Source organism: Dryobates pubescens, chromosome 14 (genome assembly GCF_014839835.1).
Source record: "Dryobates pubescens isolate bDryPub1 chromosome 14, bDryPub1.pri, whole genome shotgun sequence".
Classification (NCBI taxonomy): Eukaryota; Metazoa; Chordata; class Aves; order Piciformes; family Picidae; genus Dryobates; species Dryobates pubescens.
In genome coordinates, this window is record NC_071625.1 from 14,836,504 (window position 1) to 14,859,601 (window position 23,098).

A 23,098-nucleotide genomic window follows, 5' to 3' on the forward strand; every position below is an offset into this window, starting at 1 on the left:
TAAGGAAGGTCCCCCTGGCCATCCAGTCTTGGAGCAGCAGAATGGAAAGCCTGCAAATGAGCAAGCTTAAGAGATAACAGTGTCTTCTCGGCAAGCAAGACCACAGGAGATTGGCTTAGGCTGTACAGGGAATATGGGAGGCTGAGTAACAGGCAGGAAAATGAAGCTGTAAAGTCATTAAATTGGTCAGAAATGGGAAATGGGATTTCCTGAGATTCACCCAGTTGCACAACCATCTAATGAGACTCATCATTGGGAAAAAAAACTCCTGTTTAAAGAGAGGAGTAGGAAGAAAGAGAAGATGGGAACAAACAGGGGAACTACCTAAGTGTGGCTGAACTTCAGGGTTTCCTGGCTCAGAGTCACCAGTCATGACCTTCAAGGGTCTGGCCTGCGACCAGCACTATCTAGTATCCTCATCAATGACATAGTGGGGTCAAGTGCACCCTCACCAAGTTTGTAGATGACACCAAGTTGTGTGGTGTGGTTGACACACCTGAGGGACAGGATGCCATCTAGAGCAAGCTGGACAAGCTCGAGAAGTCAGTCTGTGTGAACTTCATAAGGTTTAACAAGGCAAAGTGTAAAGCCCTGTACATGGGTCAGGGCAATTCTGGGTATCAACTCAGGCTGGGAAATGCAGCTCTGCAGAGAAGGACTTAAGGGGTACTGGTGGGTAAAAATTTGGCTGTGAGCCAGTAACATGCTCTTGCAGCCCAGAAGACAACTATACCCAGGGCTGCATCCCCAGAAGCATGGCCAGCAGGTCAATGGATGAGATTCTGTCCCTCTGCTGAGACCCCACCTGGGATCCTGCTTGAGGTCTCAGCACAGGAAAGACTTGGACCTGTTGGAGTGTGTCCAGAGGGGGCCACAAAAATGTTCAGAAAGCTGGAACACCTCTGATGTGAGGAAAGGATGAGAAAGTTGGAGATGTTAAGCTGGGAGAAGAAACATTCTTGTGGCCTTTTAGTGGTTAAAGGGGACTACAAGAAAGATAAGGACAGATATTTTAGCAGAGTCTGTTGTGACAAGGCAAGAGGTGATGGTTTTAAACTAAAAGAGGAAGATTCAGACTAGAGAGAAGGAAAGAACTTTTTACACTGAGGGTAGTGAGATCCTGATCCAGGTTACCCAGAAAGGGGGTAGATGCCTCATCCCTGGAAATATTCCAGGTTAGGTTGGAAGGGGCTTTGAGCAATCTGACCTAGTTGAAGACGTTCCTGTTCACTGCATGAGGGTTGAACTACATGACTCTTTAAAGGTCCCTTTCAACCTCAAAACTTCCATGATTCTATGATGTCTGTCTCTTTTATGACTCTATGTCAGACAGCAGGTCCAAGGTGCAACCCAAAACCCCTCGTTCCAAACAGGAAACAGTAATCCAAAGCCACTATGCAAAACCCTTGACAGCTCCAGAGTGCTGAGCAGGTTTGAGCTAAGCAATAAAAAACACATATAAATTGGCCAGGACAACAGGATTTTCTTAGTTTGCCTTTCATTAGACTTTCCCAGGAGGCAGCAGTGGTAACAAATCAGCTTTAAAATGTTGTGCAAACAGCTTGGCAGCTCTTGTTGCCAGAGCTTACCGGATCAGATCTAGCTTTGGAACATCCCCTTAGTAAAATCTGATGACATCAGCTTTTTTTTTTTTTTTTACACTTTTAAACATCTCAAGATTGCAAATGTTTGCTGAAAACACTTGCAGGCATGTGCACACACACACACCCCACCCCCCCCAACACACACAGAAAGCAGAGTCTTAGTAGCAACATTTGTGTAACCAATCTGCTGGGATTTTGGAAACCATCTCTGAGAGTTGAACCACAGCATTGGTGCCAAGAGATTGCCTGCTCAGCTCCTAGCTGCAAGCCCATCTTTTGATGCTGTGAAGATGATAGGGATTAAAGACTGAAAGCAGTCCTAACACCCAGAGAGACAACAGGCACACGAACAAGCTGCCAAGCCTTAGAAGCAAGTATGTGGAGCAACCAGATGTCCCAGGACAAGGCAGAGGTGACTATGCTGAACTGTTTTGCTTCCAGATCAGCAGTGACATTCAAGCCTCTCAAGCCACATTCAGCATGGGACAACCCTTCACCTTTCTCCTACCAGGCACTTTTCAGTGCCAGCTCTGACTGATGTGTACCCAGCCTGAATGCCAGCTCTGAGCATGGGAGGGAAACACTTCCGTCCTTCTGGACCACATATCCTTTTAGGATCTAGAAAGCCAAGAACAACAAAATGATGTGCAGAGCAGAACGGGTGTTGGTTCCAACTTCTGCCTTTACTTGCAAAACATGGGTTTGTATATAAATGATTTAATCCAGTCCCAGTATGGAGAGACAACAAATGTAGCAAAGCAGCCCAGCTCCCATCCAAGCCTTCTCCCGAGTCTGCCCACCATTATAATTATTATTATTATTATTATTACTATTATTATTATTATTATTAATGCAGAGGTATGTGCAAAATGCATGAGATCTCAGGGAGAGAAACCAACTGTAAGCAGAAAAGAGGTCAGGTTGGTCCTCAGACTGAGATGCAAAAACCAGTGAAGTAAAAACACCATTAAATCAAACACTTTGTATCCTTGTCAAGCTCACTCAGGATTTAAGACCACACTTTCAGAGAGTACTTTTTTGTTGTTGTTTTTTAAGATTCACATTCTGACAACATTTCCCATATGGGATTTATGGTACTGATTCTTTATGGCAACTTGGGATTTCTTTCCTCCCTGCTGACCACAATCACTCAGCACCTGAACATCACCACTTACTGCAGGAATCCTGGCAGAAATCCTTTTACTACATCACAGCAGACCAACATGTACTACACCACTGCAATCCATATTTAAAACAATGGGCTCTGATCTGGTGAAGAATTTGGGGGGAGCACTGAAGACAACCAAGCACTGCTTTGTCAAGCTCCATGTAGGACAACCTGTGAAGGACTCCACAATCCTGCTTCTCAGTTCATGTATCCTTCATGTGGGAAAAGCCAAAACTGGAGGAGTCAAAATAAGAGGTCACTTTTGCAAAACACAGGCTGAGGTCCAAAGCATCAGAGGAGAATTCACACACTCCTCCCTGTCAGCAGAACATGGGAACCTCTCTGCTTAGATACTGAGAGATATTTCCCTGGTATATGATGCTCCCAGCATGAAGGACCCTCCATGAACTCTCATGACAACATCCGATTGCAAATCTTTAACAATAAGACCCAGTTCAACTGGCACTAAACAACAACGGAGTAAGAAAGAGTGCATCTCCTCACCAGGCCAAAGGACTTTGCAAGCCATGAAGGTGGACACCAGAAAAACCCCAAACCCCAACTAAATAAGGAGAGCAAGAATTGAGACAAACTGACACATCACTGCTAGAATTGTGATGATTTCACCCAAAATGGGCCCATGAGAGTAAAGAAAACCCCACAGAACTCACCCATAAGTCTCATCCCAGAGGATGCAGGTCTGGTTGGTGGTTCCCTGCCAGGAGAGAAGAAAGGGAGAAATGAAGCAAATCAGTGTCATGCTGTTTATGGGGTATTTGGAGCATCTAAAATGAAATATGCAGGTCCTGTAGAATGGCTTTCACTGCTCTAAGCATGGTGTGCCTGTGATACAGCAGATGGGCAGGGACCTCACCCTCATATTGAAAGACAAGTATAAAATGGACCTGTTTGTTCTGCATCAACACCACTGTAAGAAGGATTTGGTTATACATCTTTCTCATCTCAACCCATTGATGTTATTTCTTTTTCCTCCTCTCACACAAAATCCTTTTGCTGCTCCCTTCTGGAAAGTGGATCAAATACAGCATGTGCTTTTTTTTTTGGGACACAGTGTTCAGAAAAGCCACAGGGTGGTCAGGTGTGTTTAAAGCTGCCTGAAAGATGTCTACCACCAACTCCAGCTCCAGCTGTGTTAGACCACTTAATTAGGAAAATCCTTCCAGGAAAGTCCAAAGCAAAGACATGATGGATCTAATATTCATGTTGCAGAGCTTCAGGAGAACATCTAAAACCCACAAGAAGAACAAGCCTTGAAGGTATGTAAACATCCATCACATATGTCTGTTTAGGGTTGAGCAAGGGAATCTGGAGGGGACCCTCAGCTGCTTTTTAAAGCACTGATTACAAAAGCAATAGTCATGTTGTATCTAAGAACTGCAAAAAGCATTGCAAGTATTAATAGAAACAACTTCTCCTCTACCTCTTTCCATCCTTAAGGAAGACTGTTATTACAGATCATGTTTTATTGAGTGCACAGTTCTTTTCCCATGACCATGATACCATGATCATAATGAAATTGTGTAAATGTGGTACCAGCATGCCCAAGTTCCATGTGGAAGCAGTGCTGTCACTGTCCTGTGTTGGCTATGCCAGAGAAAGGAGCACAGAGCACTAAAGATTTGCAAGGCTGACCCATTCAACACATCCTTGGCAGGAGAAAACAACAGGATACCAATACCAGACTAATCTCAGGGTAGCAGCCTACATTAAAGGAAACTGAAGGGTCCTGCATTGGCAAAGAGGTCTCAGAGAACAGCAAAAGAACAGCAAAACTGACTCCTTTCTTACACCACCACATCCTGCTATGCAGAAGCAAACATAGCTGTGGGATAGTGCAGGATCTCAGGTAGCTATAGATTAGATATAAGGAAGAAATTGTTTTCTGTGAGGGTGGTGAGATACTGGAACAGGTTGCCCACAAAATTTGTGGATGCCTCATGCCTTGAAGTGTTCAAGGTCAGGTCTGGTCTTGACATCCAGATCAAGGTCAGGATGGTCAGGGCCATCCTCAGGTTGGATGAAGCTTTAAACGACCTGATTTATGGAAAGATATCTCATTGTAGGGGTGCTCAAAACTAGATGATCTTTAAGGTCCCTTCCAACCCAAACCATTCTATGATTCCATGAAAGACTTACATTGTACAGGTGGGAGAATTCAACTTCCAAGGGAGTAAGGAGAGATCTGGGAAATGGCTTCACAGTCACAGAGATGACTTTGGAGTTCAAAACGGTGCTGTTCCTGGGAAGAAGAGGTGAAAGAGATGCTTTAAAGGGGATGGAGGTACTTCTGCAGACATCACTGGTGGTACAAGGTGTAGTATACACAGTACAGAAGGAGTTGGCCCCATTACTTTAAAATGCCATCAAAGACACTTGCTGATGATGGACCTCATCTTCTGCCTTTTGAGCTACCCTCCTAGCCATTCTACATTTACTGCTCCTGGAATCAGAACATTTTATGGATCACATAGACACCTAAAGCCATTGGACATAAAGGCTGCATCTATCCCAGTAATAAAATAGTCCTGGCCCCATTTCCTGTTCCAGACATGAGGAAACAGAGCTCATTTCATGTGCCTTCAAAAACCTCCTTATTTTTATCTCTAAAAGGCTGGCTTAATCAGCACTGCAGTAAGTACTAGGCAGGGGCATGGTTGTCTTTAACAGCATGTCCACTGGGCAGTATATGGTCCTGCCTAGTCCACTACTGGAGGCACTCTGAGGATCAAAAGCAAATGGAAAGAGGCCAAACCTTTCATGAATGTCTAAAGTCTGTATGTAGGCAAATATGCTAATAAATCTGGCAGCTCAAGGAGATCTGGCTGCTGGAAGAGCCAATAAGGGAGAAGATATCTCCCATACCTGTGCTCCTGCTCCCTATAAGGCCAAATCCTTTGCAAGCACTTCCCTGAACAATGAGCATCTAAATGCACAAGGCTTCATGGGGTTTCTGCAGCAGGAATTGACTTGGTGTTTAAATAAGCAACTTGGTGTTTAAATAAGCAAAAGGTCCTCATATCCAGTAGCTAAAAAAACTCTGTTCTGTTTACCATGCAGCAATCAGTCATAGAGTGGTAGCCTAACACCAGTGCTTCCAGCACTCATGGGCAAGGGAAATCTTTCCCTATCCAAATCTCCCCCAAATCTCCAGGCATTGGTAAAATCTTTCACCTTTCTTTCTGGGTCTTATCTTCTTTTTTATGAAAGAATTACATGGAGAAGATTTGCACTTGTTTAACATCAACAGGATTAAAAGAGATCACTAAAACAAACCAAAAAACACCCCAACAAACAAAAAACTTGGAATCATCCATGGATGGGTAAGTGGACACTCAGAAAGTCACTATTTCACCACCAGCAGAGGTAACAACATTCTTTTAACAATATTAAACATTTTTTTAACAATGTTAAGGGTGAAGGAAAAAATACAAAGCACATTTTCCTTAACAAAATAAATAAAAAGAAGTAGCAAAGCACAATCATCAGGTAACAAAGGAAGGGTAAAAGGGGAATGCAATGGGAGTGAATATCAGCTATCAAATGTCTATAATTTCTTCACTGAAAAGAGTGATCAGGCATTGGAGCAGACTGCCCAGTGAAGTGCTAGAGGCCCCATCCTTGGAGGTATTCAAAAACATGTAGACATGGCACTTCAGGGCATGCTTTAGTGGGCATGGTAGTGTTGGGCTGGCAGTTGGACTTGATGAGCTCAGAGTCTTTTCCAACTTCAAAGAGTCTATGATTCTTTCTTTGGTTCTTTGAGCTTTGAAAAGTGTAGGCAGGTATAGATAAGATAAAACTGGGAGCTGCTGAAGATAAACACCACCGCACATCTTCATTAGTAGCTGTGTCTGTAGGGTCAGTTCGTGCTTCAGTGTTGCTCAGTATTTCCATGAGCAACCTATATGACATAGAGACATCCTTCTGAAGGCTGGGGACCAGGTGAGAATTGATGTGATAAACAAAAGAAGAAGCAACACTTGATTTTTCAGTATGGCAAGTTGAGAGCGCCCCAAAGTTACTAATGTGCAGACTGTGATAGCTGCGTTATGGTAAACTAGTCACAGCCCATCTAGAAATTATCCCTGGAAGCACACCTGAGCTTGGAGAGTGCAAGGCCCAAAAATGTAGCTGGAGAGACTGACCTCAAGGCAAAGAGTTGTGACAAAAATGATCCTGTGCAGGAACAAGGAGAGGAAACGGCTATCTTCTCGATGCACCCCTCCTTGTCAGGATGCCAATGTACTGTTTGGTTCAATTCCACTTTGAGACGGGGAAACAGTAGAGAAAGTTCAAATGAGAGACACAAAATTGATGCAGGTGCCAGAAAACCAGACAAAAGATTTCTGTTGAAAGCCCTGTCTGACAGTTCTTTACACGTACGGGATTTTTCAGTCACCCACCTGAAGGCCCAGGGCATGGAAGTAAAAGTCAGACAAATTCAGCCTTAAACTAAAAGACAATCTACTATCAGAGAAGGTAATTAAGCATCCAAGCAGCTTGTCTGGGGGAGGTGAAGGACTCAGTGTTGTGGGGAATCTTTCAGGAAGGGTAAGTCGTGTTTCCCAAAAGCATGTCACAACCCAGCTTCTGGAGAAAAACACAAATCACACCAAGATCTGACTTAGAGAGGAGGTCAGGCAAGCTCAGAGGGCTCCTGCATGGCCATGAGGAGTGTACAAACAACCATAAACATATTGCTTGGTACATGGGGCTGTCAGGCTGTTGATTCTCCAACTGCTGCGCACATCCTCCGCAGCGGTGCTCAGCTGGCACCAAGCATCGCTCACCTCCTTGGCTTGAAAAGTCATGTATCAAGTGTGTTCCATCTCAGCTGTCACAGGTACCAAAAACTGCAGGGCTTTCTGGATCCAAGGGTAGAGAGCAATGTGTGGCTCATAAAAGGAGTTGCTGCTTGGGGGAGGTAAATTGGGACAATTAGGAGCAGTTCTGCCGCTGATGTTTGCTGAGTTTCATCTATTGATTGTTCTTCTTTCTTTTAGGAAATATGGTCATATATGGGATCTTGGTCCTTATTGCTTGTGTATACACAGGAATACCTCATAGGCAGGTGCCTATGCTGCGCCAGGGGAAGTGTAGGCTCGAGGTGAGGAGAAAGGTCTTCACTGAGAGAGCTGTTGGCTATTGGAATGTGCTGCCCAGGGAGGTGGTGGAGTCACCTTTCCTGGAGGTGTTCAAGAGGGGATTGGATGTGGCACTTGGTGCTATGGTTTAGTAGTCATGAGGTCTGTGGTGACAGGTTGGACTTTATGATCTTTGAGGTCTCTTCCAACCTTGGTGATTCTGTAGAGCCTTGTGGTTAAAGACATTCTCCTTTTTAATGTTGTGTCCATTTGCACAGTGGTGAAGCTAAGAAGTACTTTGGTGCTGCTTCTTTATTTTAGTTTATTTTTCTCTTTGACTCTCCACAGGTAATTCAGGACTCTGGATTCTTTTGTTTGTTTGTTTGTTTTTAAAGAGGGACTGTCCTTTAATTAAGGAACCTCTTAAATCACTTCTCCCATGGGAATGCTGTGCAGAGGCTGTGGCTGTTGCAGCTGCTGGTTATCAGAGCTCATTCACTGCTTGGCCAGAGAAAGCTGAAATACCACTGGATCATTTGAACCAATGATGTTTATTGCCCTTGTGATCTAATTCCCAGTGCTGTAATGGAAGATATTACAGAATACAGCTGACTGGCTTGCTAATTCCTCTCTGCACTCACTTGGAGCTCTTTTTGCCATTGCCAGTGCTAAATCTGTAGGTATTTAAATGATTATCAGTGAGGAGAGATGCCCTGATGTTTATGGTAAATGGGCTCACGTTAATCAGTGCAGAACAGATTTAGAAGGTGCCTTAGGATGCTTAACTTACTGCCTCAGTACCAGCCTTGGAAAAAAAAGAAAAGAGAAAAAAAAAGGTGAGACAGGGAGAAAGAAAGGGAGAGAAGAAAAGGAAAGAGAGGTCTGAACACAAAAGCTTTGGTGCCCCAGGCAGTTGGCAGCGCAGGGAACACGGCAGACATGTGCAGCCAGGCATGTTGCTCTTCTCCTCTCTTCTCCCCGAGCCTGTCTTCTGCTGTGATGCTCTCAGAGGGCTCAGCGTGGCTGGCAGCTCCCTGGTAGCCTGGGACGATCAGAACAGCTGAGCAGCCCCCATCTGTCAAGCTCCCCCAAAATCCCTCTTGATGAGGAGGGCAGCATGTGAGTCCATTCCTGGAGGGCAAAGGGTGGCAGGCAGCTGGCAGGCAGGGATGTGGCAGTGTCACTTCTCATATCTGGGGTACACAATGCTGCAGATGGATGGACAAAACCTTGCTGCTCCTCCAGCAAGGGTTTCATGAGATCAGTGAACCTGTGCCCACCTGAACATGCAGCATTGGGGTGGGGTGGGGTCAAAATATTTGCACTGCAAGTCAAAGTTTGTCCCATTGCACTAGTGACCTTTGTTTGTTCCCTGGAATACCAGAGCTGTACAGCCAGAGGGATTGGCAGGACAGCCTGATGATTTCCTAGCTTCTCACCCTTCCCAGGGAGCCCCTCTTACCTCTGGAGGGAGAGGATGTTGCCCAAGTTCCGGTACAGCACAGTGCCCACCACGAAGACAGAGGAGTCATCCGCCTCTGCAGGACACCAAAAGAAAGAGGAGAAGACAACAACACTGAGACAATCGGGATGTCAGCTGTCCCCATGGGACACCCAGGTGCAGAATTAGGTCTCTGTTGGGACAAGGCCAAGGTAGCATCATTATGGTGGGATGCACTGCCTGCTGTCACCACACTGGGTCTCCATCGGTCCCAAGGAAGGGTTCAGAGCCTTTGGGGTGACCCAGCACCCCAGATATCTGCCCTCATGCAAGGCTCACTCATCCTGAATGACCAGCCTGGTGCTCCCCATTCAGAAGTCCTACTAATCCCTCCAACAGCACCACAGCAGACAAATCTCCAGGGTGGAAAGGTCTCTTGCAGCCACCTAGAGGCATTTGGACCCGTCTGTAGCTATCAAGCCATCAGAAAGAAGAGCTGCACTCAGGCCGACAAGGGCAGCCGAGGAGGGGAGATGTCCTACTATGCCTGGTCTGACCCTATGACTCGTGCATTGCCTCAGGAGGCCACAGGGACCGTGGTCCCAGATGAGCCTCTGAATCAGCTGTGTGACCTCTGGGCACATCGTTTGACCTCCTCCTCCTCCACCTCACAGTGCCCAGCTGAAAAAAAAACCAAGAATTTGCCTAGAAAAAGCATAGGAGGCAGAGGCAGCCCCACAGACAAATTTTCAGGGGGATCAAAAGCAAGTAGTTGGGTGAAACGCAGTGCTGAGGAGGCCTGGGAAAGTGTATTGAAGCAGGGCTTCTTAGATGCCCATACTAGGGTTGAACTTACAGTGTGCCTCCAAGCCTTCAGAGTGTGCCTGCAGAGTGTGGACAACTTTGCATGTCCATCTGTATCTGTGTCAAACTGGGCTCAAGTTGGGTAGATGGTGAAAACTTAACTAGAAGAGACTGACAGGAAGGCTTGAGGAGCAATTGCATAAGCCTTTCTTCTTCAGGAAGGCCAGCACAGCCTTTTGGCTTTTCCCATGATTACCTATGCAGACAAGGATCCTCTTGCCTTCAGAGAGAGTTTTCTCTCAGAAGAGCCAGTAGGGCCCTTACAGAACCAGTGTGTGCTCCTGCAATGTTGTGAGAAAGCAAAGCCCTAAGCCCTCTCAAGAGTTATCACCCTCCAAAGGAGACAAAGGATTCTGGTTGTAATAGAGGTGTAGGCTTGTGTCTTTTGGTCTGGGACAGATCTTTAATGAGGTAGCTGGTACTCAAAAATAAAGTCCTCTGATGTACTACCCAGGTGGAGCAGCACTGTATTTTGCTCATGAAACATCTCCACAGCAATGTTCACTCACCAGCAGTGTTGACACAGCCAGCAGCTCAACAGGCACATCATCAAACTACAAAAATTAGTGTTGGCCCAGAGAAATCAACTGCACAAAGTCAGCTCCCAGCAGTGAGGGAATTCCATTTTGGTCTCACCAAGCTGACTGTCTCCATTGCTTTGCTCTGCACAGGTACCCCTATTCCCTGTGGCCAAAGAATGGTCAAGAACGAAACTAATAGAGGTGAATCTTTGTTGTTCACCGCTGAGGAAACCCTCCAAACAACACCCAGCGCAGGATACTGAACAATGCAGAGGCAGTAGAGTCTTGGGTAGTACTCAGGAAACCATGGAAACATGAAGACTGATGGGCAGCTAGTTCTTCAGAGTAGATACCACCTTTTGTTTACACAGCAACTACTGCTCAGAGGCCCTACAGCAGCTCTGTGTGAGGATGTTTCTAAAAGACATCTGGAAAACAGCACCGTAGGGAAGTGGATGAGGTCTCTAAGACAGCCCTCAGCCCCAGAGCAGGATCAGCTCTGCCTATGACCAGTGTCAGCAATTTGTCCAACATGTGATTAAAGGTTTCCAAAGGTGAAGACTCCACAACCTCCTCAATTAATCTGAAAAAACTCTCTCAACATGCTTCAACATCTCCTGGGAAGATCATACTGTCCTGAAGGCACACCAAACCACAGAGTGCTGGACATGATCCTTGTTCTGCCACTGACTCACTCTTTATCCTTGGGGGTGGCACTAAACTGTTCTGGGCCTCTGATTCCCCAAGTAGTAATGATGGTTGTGCAGCTTCCATCCCCAGTAGGGAAGCTTATGTCCAAAAGTCTTGGTGTGACAAGAAGAGGCCAAAGATCTTCTGACAGCAATAACTCAGTCTCCATCTTCTGTCCCAAGGAAGGACAACACAGCCTGATGCACCAGTCAGCAACTTTCTCTCTCAAAGACACTAGTGTCACACAGCACCAAGGCATCTAGAAAGAAAGCCCACCATTTCCCAGCAACAGGTCCAATATAGGGGCCTGCTTCTGAAAGCTCAAGACTCAGTCCTGCCAAACACTAAGGCTCTCTGCCAGAAGAGGAGCACCAGAAGATGGTTCCTGGTAGTTGCACCTCAGTAAAGACTGGATCCTTCAGCAGAGGATCCCAGAGCCCTTCAGGTGTCCTTTCAGATCTGGCAGTGAGGCCAGCTTGGTTTAGGCACCTAGCTCCTGCCTCCATGCGGTGGCTCACACCCATGCCCTGCTGTGAATCCAGTTACCTCAGTGACAAATTCCTGTTCACTTCACTTCTTAGGGCAAGAAATTTCACACTACTGCCTTAAAACCACAATCTAGCAAAGCTTGTCCTTGCAGCAGACCCAAACCCATCAGTTGCTCAACCTGACTTGCACACTTCCATCTGCTTACCCTGTCAGGGCTGGATCCAATCTTGGGGGGGGGGCATCTACAGCATTGTTTGCCTATATGGTCATGATGATAGTTGGCAGAAACATGCTCCTAATGCAAAAGCTTTCTTGCACTGGTTAACCACTCTTATACAGTACCTACACAGACAAATACTGTTCACTACTCCTGATGGCAACCCAGCATATTCAGGGAGGCACGAAAGACCCATTTCAGCACCCAACATGGTCTGCAGAGCATTGCAGACTCATCTCAGCACCCACATGCATCAATGACAATGATCTAGAAGACACAGGGATGTTTCCATTTCTTCCCAGGTTCAGAAATCCATCTAAGCTGGAAGGAGAATCTGAAGACCAGCCAAATGCAAGGAACTTCTCTTAGAAGATGAAAAAGAAGTTTGCTTTTAGAGTGCCCTGGCTGTACTGCCTACCTGACAGCCCTGAAGACAGGATGCTCTTGGAGACAGTGACCTTGTCTTCCGAGTTCTTGGCCCAGTCCACCATGCCTCTCCAGCCTTTCATGGGGAAAGTGATGTCAGTTGCTGCGTGAGCAGGCAGTTTGTGAATGCCCAAAACTAGAGGGAAGCAAGAAATAAAATCAGAGGGAAGGAAGAAATAAAATGAGCAAAGAAAACCCACCTTGATACATTCATGTAACCTGAAAATCCCACCAGAGGCATTAGTGGGATATCAGCAAACAAGTAAGGAAGGATCTTGATAGCTGTAGGAGTTATGCTATCTTCCTGTAATGTCTGAGCACCAAGGAAGATGACAGTAACTGTTATGGTTCATACTTCTGTTCATTGAAAAATATCTGTGTGCAGTACACCTGGCAGAAGAAAGATCCATCTATTCCAGTGCCCTGTCTCCAGGAGTGGCCAGTAGCAGCTGCTAAGAAGTGTGAGAAAGATCAGAACAAGACATCTCTTGGTCTGGCCTCCCAGCTTCCAGCAATCAGCAGGACTTCTTCAGCTAGTGGCTGTATCCAGATCATCAACTTTAACAGCCACCAATGGGCCACTCCTTTGTGCATTTTCCTAATCCCATCATGAACCCATCTGTACTTTTTGGCTTCCGCAACCTCCTCTGGCAACAAGTTCCACGCTGTGATTGTGCATAAAGCATAAATCAGATACTGCCTGCTGTTTGCTTGCTGCCTGATCACTTCATTGGCTGCTACACAGCTCTTGTGCTAAAAGAAAAATAAAAGGAAGCAACCAGTTCTGCCCTGTTCATCCTCCATTCGTGGTTCTATAGATATCTCTCAGCCCTCTCCATGGACATGCCTTCTTCACACTGGAATCCTAACTCATTTGGAGAAAAGCCACCCCATATTTATGATCCCCCAGACCTTTTAATGTTCTACCACCTGCTGCCTTCCCTCCCCACAGCCCAGGTTATACACATTGCACAGTAATTACAGCTTCCTGGGGTTTCTACCCTACATGAGGAGTGCCAATCAGCTCACCCAGATTGTCCGTCACTTGGTAGGAATCCCGGAAATCTTTCATGCGAAAGCCGATGACATCAATGAACTCCTCCACCAGCCTGAACAGCTCCCTTGCATTGGGCCCTATCTGCAGAGAGAGGGAGAGCCCTGAATAGCACTGATACTAATGAGCAAAACATGAGTTTCTCTGAGGGCAAAGGTTTGGAGCACCTCTCCTGCAAGGATAGGCTGAAAAGCCCCAACGCTGGAGGAGAGAAAGCTCCAAGTTGACCTTATAACTGTGTTTCAGTATCTGAAGGGGACCTACAGGAAAGCTGGGGAAGGACTGTTTAGAAGAGCTTGTAGCTATAGGACAAGAGGCAATGGTTTTAAACTGGAGTGGGGTAGATTTAGGTTGGGCATTAGGAGGAAATTCTTTACTATGAGAGTGATGAAACACTGGAACAGGTTGCCCAGGGATGTGGTTGAGGCCCCATCCCTGGAGACAGCCAAGGCCAAATTTGCTGTGGCCCTGAGCAACCTGATCTAATTGGAGATGTCCACTGCAGGGGAGTGAATGACTATTAAGAGTCCCTTCCAACCTGATGCATTCTGTGATTCTGTTTCTGTCCTCATGCGTATTGGAAGCATATGCTGATTATAATGGAGTATGACAGAGTTGTGGAGAATGAGGCATGAGAAATCCTAAATTGAAGCCAAGAAAAATAAAAAAGAAAGGGGCAAGAAATAATAATATGATATTCAGACTGAAAGCACTTAGAGGACAGTATCTCAAAGCAAAAGGAAATATCTGAGACTCTGTGAGAGCAGAAGATAACCTTCTCATCTCCTTTCCTTCCCTAGGTTAAAAGAAGGTTCCGCTGAGGTGGGGTTTGGTGTCTTCTCCTTAGTATCAGGTGATAGAATGAGAGGAAATGGCCTGAAATTGTGCCAGGAGAGGTTTAGGTTGGATATTAGGAAGAATTTCTTTACTCTTAGGGTGGTCAAGCACTGAAACAGGATGCCCAGGGAGGTGGTGCAGTCACCATCCCTGGAGATGTTCAGGAATCATGTGGATATGGCACTCTGGGACATGGTTTAGTGGCCATGGTGGTATTGCGTTGACAGTTGGACTTGATGAAGTCTTTTCCAACCAAAACAATTCTGTGATTCTATGATCTACTACCAACAACCCATCCAGAGCAGATAAGACACTGATAATGTTCATTAAGATCTTGTTACTGCAGTTAACACAGGAGGAGAAACACACTAGGACAGCCTCTTATCAGTCAAGTCCAATTTCCGATGGACTTCCAAGTCCATTGACTGGAGCATTTGGCCCAGTTGGGCTGTCCACAAGCCAAACACATTTCCAATTACACATCCAGAAACTTCATTGCTAGAATCAAGATGTGTTCATGTTGACATGTTGAAGCTTTGCCCTTTGTCAAATTGTGAGAGCCTTTCCCAAGTCTTAGACTTCTCTGACACTCAGGTGTTGTGATACTTGGTCTGAGAAGCATGTTTGGGATACTTGCGATACTACCGAGAAGGAGCCAACAAAAATTACCTCCACTGAAAACAGTCTCAGCAAAAGACCTCCAGGGCCTGATGTCAGATCCTAAGCACCAGATGACATACTTCTATCAAAATAACCCCAAAAAACCACACCACCAAAACCCCCCATCATGGTCTGGTTTTATGATTTCATTTTTCTGGCAGGATCTCCCTCTCCACAAAACCAACTTGCTTCTTCTTGAGCCTGGGCTCTCTTGGGGCTTCTCTGTTTCTTTCTTCTTTCCTGGTATTTCCCCAATGAAGAAGATACTGGCAGTAACTCTTCTTCACCTGCATGTTGCCAGGCTAACACAATGCTGTTAAACAATAACTAGTTTTCCAGTGACAGGTTTCATAAAAGATAATCCACTTGAAATGAGCTGTGCTGACTACCTGTCTTCTCCTCAAAGCACATTTGCCCACAGGGGCTTAGCTGAAGAAAAGCAATTCAGCTCCTCACATCTCTTCTTTTCTTTTTATGCCACGTTCACAGCATTTTTGATTCCTCACCATAATCCAGACCTCCTGAAGTGGCTGATCAGAGCCAAAGGGGCAGGTGAGGACAAGCAGGACAGCAGGATGGGATGGAGGCAGAAGGAAGGATGAGCTGTTGAGTGTACGGACAAGGAGATCGGGGGTGGCCATGCATGTCTCTCTCAATCCAAAGGAAACTTGAGAAAACTAAAATTGTACCAGCATCAGATCAGAAAGTCCTGCCAGTACAGCAGGTGTGCACACAAGAAGGAGAAGGAAGTGGGGAAGCTATTTTTAACAGTGTACTTTAATAGTCTACTACAGATTGAAATCACAAGGTCGGACTAACTCCAGGCTGCACTGGCCATTGTTTTTAGGCTTTTACCATATAATGGCCAACACAAAGTCCTCAAAAAAACTTGGTAGCTCTTCTCCAAAACATTTTCATTTGGGGGTTTATTTCACTTTCTTTACTTTATTTTCCCTTTCCCCCTCAATTTTCCTTATTTTCCTTTATTTCCCTCCTCATAGGGGCCACAGGGCCCTGGGGTGTGAGAGTATGATGACGTTTAGTTTACTTTTAATCATCAAGTTTGGAGCTGAAAACTTTGTTTTAAAAGAAATTATTAATTTTGGGAAATATGGATCGTGAGTTTGGTTTAGTAGCTTTGAGGGAGTAAGACAGACGATGCTGTGATCTCTGTTGTCATCCAGTTAATGAAGATTTCTGTATCTTACTGTCATGGTGTTGAGCTGTCATCTTGGTTCCCACTAAAATGCATGCCAGGTGATCATTGTCCCCAGGATAGTCCCACTCCTTGTGCAGGTTACAGTGATGCTGGAGGCAGCTGAGCTGTATCTATCTATAGGTGCAAAGAGCAGATTGTACAGGGAAAGCCAGTGGGAACACACTGCCACAAGAGAGTAAGCTGCAGCTGTTTTTAAGAAGATCATCAGAGTTTCCCTGTTGTCATGACAACTTGACAGTCCCCTCTGCTCTGTGTCGAAATATGTACATGCACCTGGAGGCTTCAAACTATTTGGTCACAGACTCAGAGAGCACTTGAGTTTGGAAAGGACCTTTGAGGTCACCTGGTCTAACCTGCCTTTTCATGCAGGGTCAGCTAGAGCCAGTTTCCCAGCACCATGTCCAGATATTCCTCTATCCCGTCTGGATCCTCTTTCAAACACAATGGGAGATCTCAGGGAGAAAAAAAAGAGAAAGAGAAGTTCATAAAGCTTCTGGTGGAGTTTCTGTTGCATGAAGGAAATATATTCAGGTCCCTCTCTCACATTCTGGACTGCCAACCACTACGCCAGTATCTGCTGTTATGAGTTTTTTCCCAGATGACTTCCTTGGCTGGTGTGGTGAACGCTGTAGTTGCTGGGCATTTTGAAAAGAAAAAAATGGTTTTGCTATTTCCAGATCTCTTTCAGAATTTTTGCATCAGGAACAGCTGGTTTAAAAGAAGGTGTCATGTTCTGACCCATACCTCCAGGTATCTTCAACAGAATCACAGAAACATCCAGGTTGGAAAAGACCCTTGGGATCACCAAGTCTAACCGATAACCCTGCTCTACAAGGTTCACCCCTAAACCACATTCCCAAGCACCACATCCAAATGACCTGTAAACACATCCAGGGTTGGTGACTCCACCACCACCCTGGGCAGCACATTCCAATGCCTGACCACTCATTCCATGAATTTTTTTTCCCCTAATGTCCAGTCTAAACCTACCCAGTCACAGCTTGAGGCCATTCCCTCTTGTTCTGTCACTAATTACCTGTGAGAAGAGACCAGCACCAGCCTCTCCACAATGTCCTTTCAGGTAGTTGTAGTCAGCAATAAGGACTCCCCTCAGCCTCCTATACAGGACTGGCCTCTCACAGAAAGTGAGTTATATTGGATGTCCTGATTATTATGCAAGCTGAGATGGTATTTCTGTTCCAAGGTACAATAGAAAGAATGGAAGTAGAAGGAAGGAACTTTATCATGGGTCCATCCACCAGAGCTGCTGGTCTGAGACCGAACTATCTCATTCTGATGCAATCTCCAAAAGCTGTAGTGACATGACGGCCCAAGGACTCACCAATGGAAGGGGAATGGGAGAAGGAATAGGTCTCATAGAAGCCAAAACAGAGTTCAGCTGGGGCAGAAGAGACAAGGACTAATTCAGACACAGATAGAAAAACAAACATCTTCCCCCAACACATGAGAGTTCAGCTACAGAATTATTCTGCAGGATCTCCAGTTGTGAGAGGAGAGACATAAAGTGAAATACAACTGAACCCTTTCTCAGGTCATGCTGAGCAGAACCAGAAGCTCAGCTGAGCAGAGCCTAGGTCTGAACTATGAAAATCCTGCCTGTCCTGAATCATTTTAGCCAGAAACTCAAACCCCTGTAATCCCATCTCTGCATCTTGGCAAGAAGAAAAGATGGAATTACAGCAAGCCAGCAGCCTAACCTCTGACAGCTATCCGAAATTTGTTATTCAGCACCAGTTTTTCATTGTTCTCCATGCAGAGACTTTGGCATTGAACTGGGATCCTGTGTCTCACTGAGTTAACTCCATAAATATGACTCAGCCTGGCACTAAGATCACCCACATGACCAGTTCATGATCACTTGATTGCCAGTCAACACTGAGGTTGACCACAGATGACTGTGTCTGAGTTGTCTACCTCTTTCATCACAAGGATTTATCCACAGAGAACAGCAGTGGTGGATGAAGATATTTTGTGGTCTGTGGTAGAAACAGATACGTGTTGCACGCAACACATTGTGGACAAGAGCTAGGAGGTCATGCAGGCCCTTGGAAATTCCCCTTGTCATGGCTTAAGCCTATGTTTTGTTTGGGGAAAGGTTCATACCAGCTGAGCTTCCTCCCATTTTTCCCGGTTGTCCTCCGATAAAAGATTGCTGATGATCTGGACAAAGTTCTGGAGAGGGGAGACAAAAGAGGGAAAAAAAGAGGTGGTTAGCCAAATGCCTGAGGAACACGTGAGAATCAGCCATGTTCCGAGAGGGCTCTCCTGGTCACATTCCCAAAGGGTCATACAGCATTTCACAGATCTGTGTTCTCAAGGATGCTAATGGCAAAATGAGTTGTAGTAAGGCCTTTAATCCAAAGTCTTCCCTTTGGCTGCATTATCTCCTAAGATTTTGAACTGGGAATATGTCTTGCATTCATTTCTGAAGGTTTTTAAGAGGAGACTAGATAGAAATCTGTCAGAAAACAATTAAAGCCAGATGATTATTTTTTTTTCTTGTATAGACCTCCTCCTATCCTATTTCCTACTATTTCTCATATTTCCAGCACAGGGAAGCCTTTGATGTCCTTCAGCTGCAATTAGGCAAGAGCAGCAGTTATTGATCAAGAGGGTGCTATGCATGGTACTATCTTTGCAGCACACTATGAGAAAGAAGGAGATAAGATATTTCACCACCATTGATTTTTTTCTCTAGTTTTACCACCCACTGCAGATTCTCTAGGATCAGTCTAATGTTTCATGTCATGGGGTGGTGACCTGCCCCAAGGGTATGTCTTGCAGCCACTCTGCATGCCACTGCTGAAAGTAAAACCCTGGGATGAAAAGCCAACAAGACATTCTTCCACGTCAATATCCAGGTACCCAATACCACAGGATCAACTTACATCTAGTCATTAGACTGAAATCCCTTCCAAATTACGTTCTCCTGTCAATTAGACTCCACAGTAAAGTGCTATCAGGCTGAAATAGTTCAGAGTGACTTTGATTTTTAAGTTCTTACTTTTTAGGCCAGAGAGAATCACCTTGAGAGGAGAGTTTGTTAACACACAAAGACATTTCACTTGGGCAGAAAATACTCTGGCTTTTCATCAGCACTGCTTCAGCTACAAAAGAGGCAATCAAACCTTGAGCCCTGTGCATGCACACACACCTATAACCTAGCCTTGGTCTCCAGGCCATGAATGTCAACTCACCTGCACATCCACAGAAGTTGGGCTATGATAGGCCCTACGGAAGATCTCTGTCATGTTCCTGAGTACGTCGATGGTGGACAGCAAGTCACCGCTGTAACTGGTCCCATCGTGGGAGATTTCCACAAGATTTTGGAGTACTTCTGACAGCCCATCTCCCATCAGCCCACGCTGAGCTTTGGAAAGATGTTCCCTGGTCTGAGAAACAGAGAGAAACATGACAAACACAACTTTATGGACAGTCAAAGTCAAGTTAATGAGCTCAGTGAAGGAAATGCTGGGGGAAGGTTTTTGACCTTCCTTGTAATCCAGAGTGCAGCTCAGATGATTCTGACAATCTTTGCTAGCCTGAGAGCTTGTGGTATTTTTTTAAATGGTAGGAGAGCAGCAGTGAAATTTGCTGTATGCCCACAGAGGAAAAGCTATGTGTAGGTTCAGAAGAGATTATTCTGCTACGCAGACATTCTTCTGTTTGTAACCCAAGAAGAGTTTTGCCTCAAAATCTTGTTTTCCTATAACCAACTTGGAACTATTTTAGGACAGAGTGTAGCTTGTGCTGAACAACAGCAGGTGGTACTCATAAAGACAATGCCATTTTGAGGCATGCCACAGGAGACCAGCAGAAACTGATCAGATTGATGACTTTAACAAAAAATCAGTGAGTTATTTATGACCAGTACTGTTCAAAGCAATTCTTACTGATGTTGTGGTACTGATGTTGTACTAAGACCTGGATCCTGCCAAGTCAGACTAAAATACCAAGTGAGGAACCGTGCCTGGTCTGTGGAATGCCCATACATCACAGATTAAGCAGACAAAAAGAGTAAGAGAAAAGCAAGGAAGAGCTGGCCTCTCCCTCTCACATGAAGATCATGGAGTCTCATAGGATTGTAGAATCATTTATGTTGGAAAAGAACTTTACTATCATGAATTCCAACTATTAACTTCACACTACCAAGTCCACCACCAAACCATGTCCCTCAGCACCACTTCTACATGTTTTTGTAATGCCTCCAGGGATGGTGACTCCATCACTTCCCTGGGCAGCCTCTTACAGGGCTTGACAACCCCTTCAGTGACAAAATCAGTCCTAATATTAAACTTAAACCTTCACTGGTGCTACCTGAGACCTTTTCTCTTGTCCTATCACTTGTTACTTGGGAGAAGAGCCATCTGGCTTCAACTTCTTTTCAGGGAGTTGTAGAGAGGCAGAATGTCTCCCCTCCGCCTCCTTTTCTCCATGATAAACAAACGGAATTCTTTCAGCCACTCCTTACAAGACTTGTTCTCTAGATCTTTCACCAGCTTCATTGTTCTTCTTTGGACATCTTGCATGTATCTATCTCTTATTTGTAACTATAGTGGAGTAGCAAGTATCTGGGGGGAACTCAGACTCGATGAACTAAGAAGTCAGTCTGCCTTACCATCATTTGTATGTTCCTGTAATCAATAGAAACACACTTGATGTATGTTGGAGGCTCCCAATAAGCTATCCCTTCTTCATCTAGAATGCATCTTCGAAGGATCAGCCCTGGAAAAGGAATGAAACAGATATGGGAGTGAGGACATTAGATGAAGGGCTAAGCACTTTTGTGATGGTCATGCCTGCACCATGCATTGATGTTAAACCATCACACACACCTAGCAGCACAAAGGGCAGCAATGTGTGTAAGCATGTAGAAAAGAAATATTTTTTATTTCTTTCTCCTGCATTTTCTTACTGAGGGTCAGGAAAGCAAGAGGGCCTGGGAATTGAAACAAAACCTTAAAAACTTGATGTGGTTAGTCAAGATGAAAGAAGGGTTTTTTTCTGCCCTAGAGGGCAGCTTTCTTCCTGGCTCAGCAAGTCCCACGAGCCTCCCCAGGTGGTATGGTCTGGTACTTGCAGCTAAACCAGTCAGTGGCTTTGTGCTGCCTACACAGTCTCAAGGACAGTAAATATCCGACAACACCATCTTTGCGTCAGCTGAAAAGCTCTTGGAAGCTGTTTATAGTCCTCCCCCAGGTCTTTCCTTAGCTTCAGTCTGCTGTGGGTTCTGCAGTGGTAATCACACGCCTTTGGGATGTCAAGGAATAGACATATCACCAAGGGGGAAGGGAAGAGGGATCACCTTGCCCAAGTAATTATGTTGTTATTTGGAGAGCCTCTGAGGAGCAGGCTTTGCTGGGTTCACAATCCCACTGTTAATGCTAAATGATTCACTGACCTTTCTATGGATACAGCTCTTCTTCTAGGGTAGCATTTGGGATGATGCTGTGAATCAGAGCTAGAGGGTTTGTCTCTATCTTAAACACCTCATTCAGCATAATAAAACATTTACATTCATTATTGACTGTTGCCCCCATTTCTGTTCCTGCCTGGAAGTGAGGAACATCCATCTGAGGACAAGCTCCACCACCACCAAGTCTCCTGGAGCCTTCTGTGGTTTTTTTTCCACTCCTTGGGGATCAAGTGGCTGCGGTCACAACAGGTAACACCTACATGCCCAGATCCTATCACTTTATACCACCACAACTGGACCTGAAGATATGTTTAGAAGGGTGCTGCAGTTTGTAAGAAGGAGAGGAAAGCACCTAAGTGTGAGTGAAAAGCACAATTCAGATTTCCTGCTTTCAGATACTTGCTTCTTTTATAGACAGTGGAGAGAAATACAACAGCCAAATCTAGAGGACTCTAAAAAAGCCCTACCTGATTTTGAAGAGCTATTTGTAGAAATGAGAACATACCACAGTAACTCCTACTTGAAAAGCTGTCCTGGGACTGGGCAAAAGATGGATGGGAGACCACCTCATATTCTATCATATGAACCAAGAAGATGTTGCTAAATAGTGAAGAACCACATAAACCATCTAAGTAAAGGCAGGGAAGGGAGGGAAGTCCCTTTGCTGGTCCTGTCCTCCCATAACCAGATTCTCTTCATATACAAGATAAAGGATGAAGGATACCCTGAAAGTGGTCAGCCAAGACACGCAGCAATCCTTACCAGTGGCATTGCGAGGACACCGGACAGCTGCAGCATCCCCAGCGGGTGTCTCTTTCCAAACCACAGGGCCAAGACTTTCCTCATCACAGATTTCGTGGGGTTCTGCAAGGAAGGAAAAAATTAATTGGTAAAGTCTCCTTATCCGGAGGGACATGGAGAAGGAAATGGAAAGAAGAAACAGAGGAACATGGTCTGGAGGGAACAGCAGTGTGGTGAGCCAAGAGGCCCAGAGGTGAACTCCCAGCTCTGCAGCTGCTTGGTGAATGGCTCTGAACAAAGCCACTTAACCTCTCAAGATTTTGCTCTGCCTGTCTGAAAACTGGGTGTCTGTCTATCCCAGGGACTTGCTCACTAATACTCATGTGACAACCTGACAAAGTCCACTGATGTGCTTGTCTTGCCTTGTGGCAGCTCTTTGAAAGAAAGCCACAGTTACTAAACCCTACTAAAGAATTCTGTTTTCTTGTCCAATGGGCAGCTGTCCAATTTCTGTGGGCAAACGCCATGGCTCCAGACTCTGCTCCTTCCATCCTTCAGGGTCACCACCTTCAGTGATGGATATGTCTAGAATGAAGCTCAGCATAAGTAAGTTGCAGTAAGAGTG

The 23,098-nt window shown here is 45.3% G+C and overlaps 1 protein-coding gene across 1 annotated transcript in view; it reads right to left on the reverse strand.

The window, feature by feature from the left end:
- Positions 1–23,098, reverse strand: part of ADGRB1 (adhesion G protein-coupled receptor B1) — a 317,920-nt gene that overhangs the window by 132,361 nt on the left and 162,461 nt on the right. The window contains exons 10-18 of the mRNA XM_054167432.1: positions 22,495–22,596; positions 20,935–21,041; positions 19,514–19,708; positions 18,420–18,488; positions 13,555–13,663; positions 12,518–12,661; positions 9,340–9,415; positions 4,930–5,032; positions 3,444–3,487 (exon numbers count right to left, since the gene is read on the reverse strand). Of these exons, the coding sequence (XP_054023407.1) occupies positions 3,444–3,487; positions 4,930–5,032; positions 9,340–9,415; positions 12,518–12,661; positions 13,555–13,663; positions 18,420–18,488; positions 19,514–19,708; positions 20,935–21,041; positions 22,495–22,596 (949 nt within the window). The remainder of the gene's footprint in view (positions 1–3,443; positions 3,488–4,929; positions 5,033–9,339; positions 9,416–12,517; positions 12,662–13,554; positions 13,664–18,419; positions 18,489–19,513; positions 19,709–20,934; positions 21,042–22,494; positions 22,597–23,098) is intronic.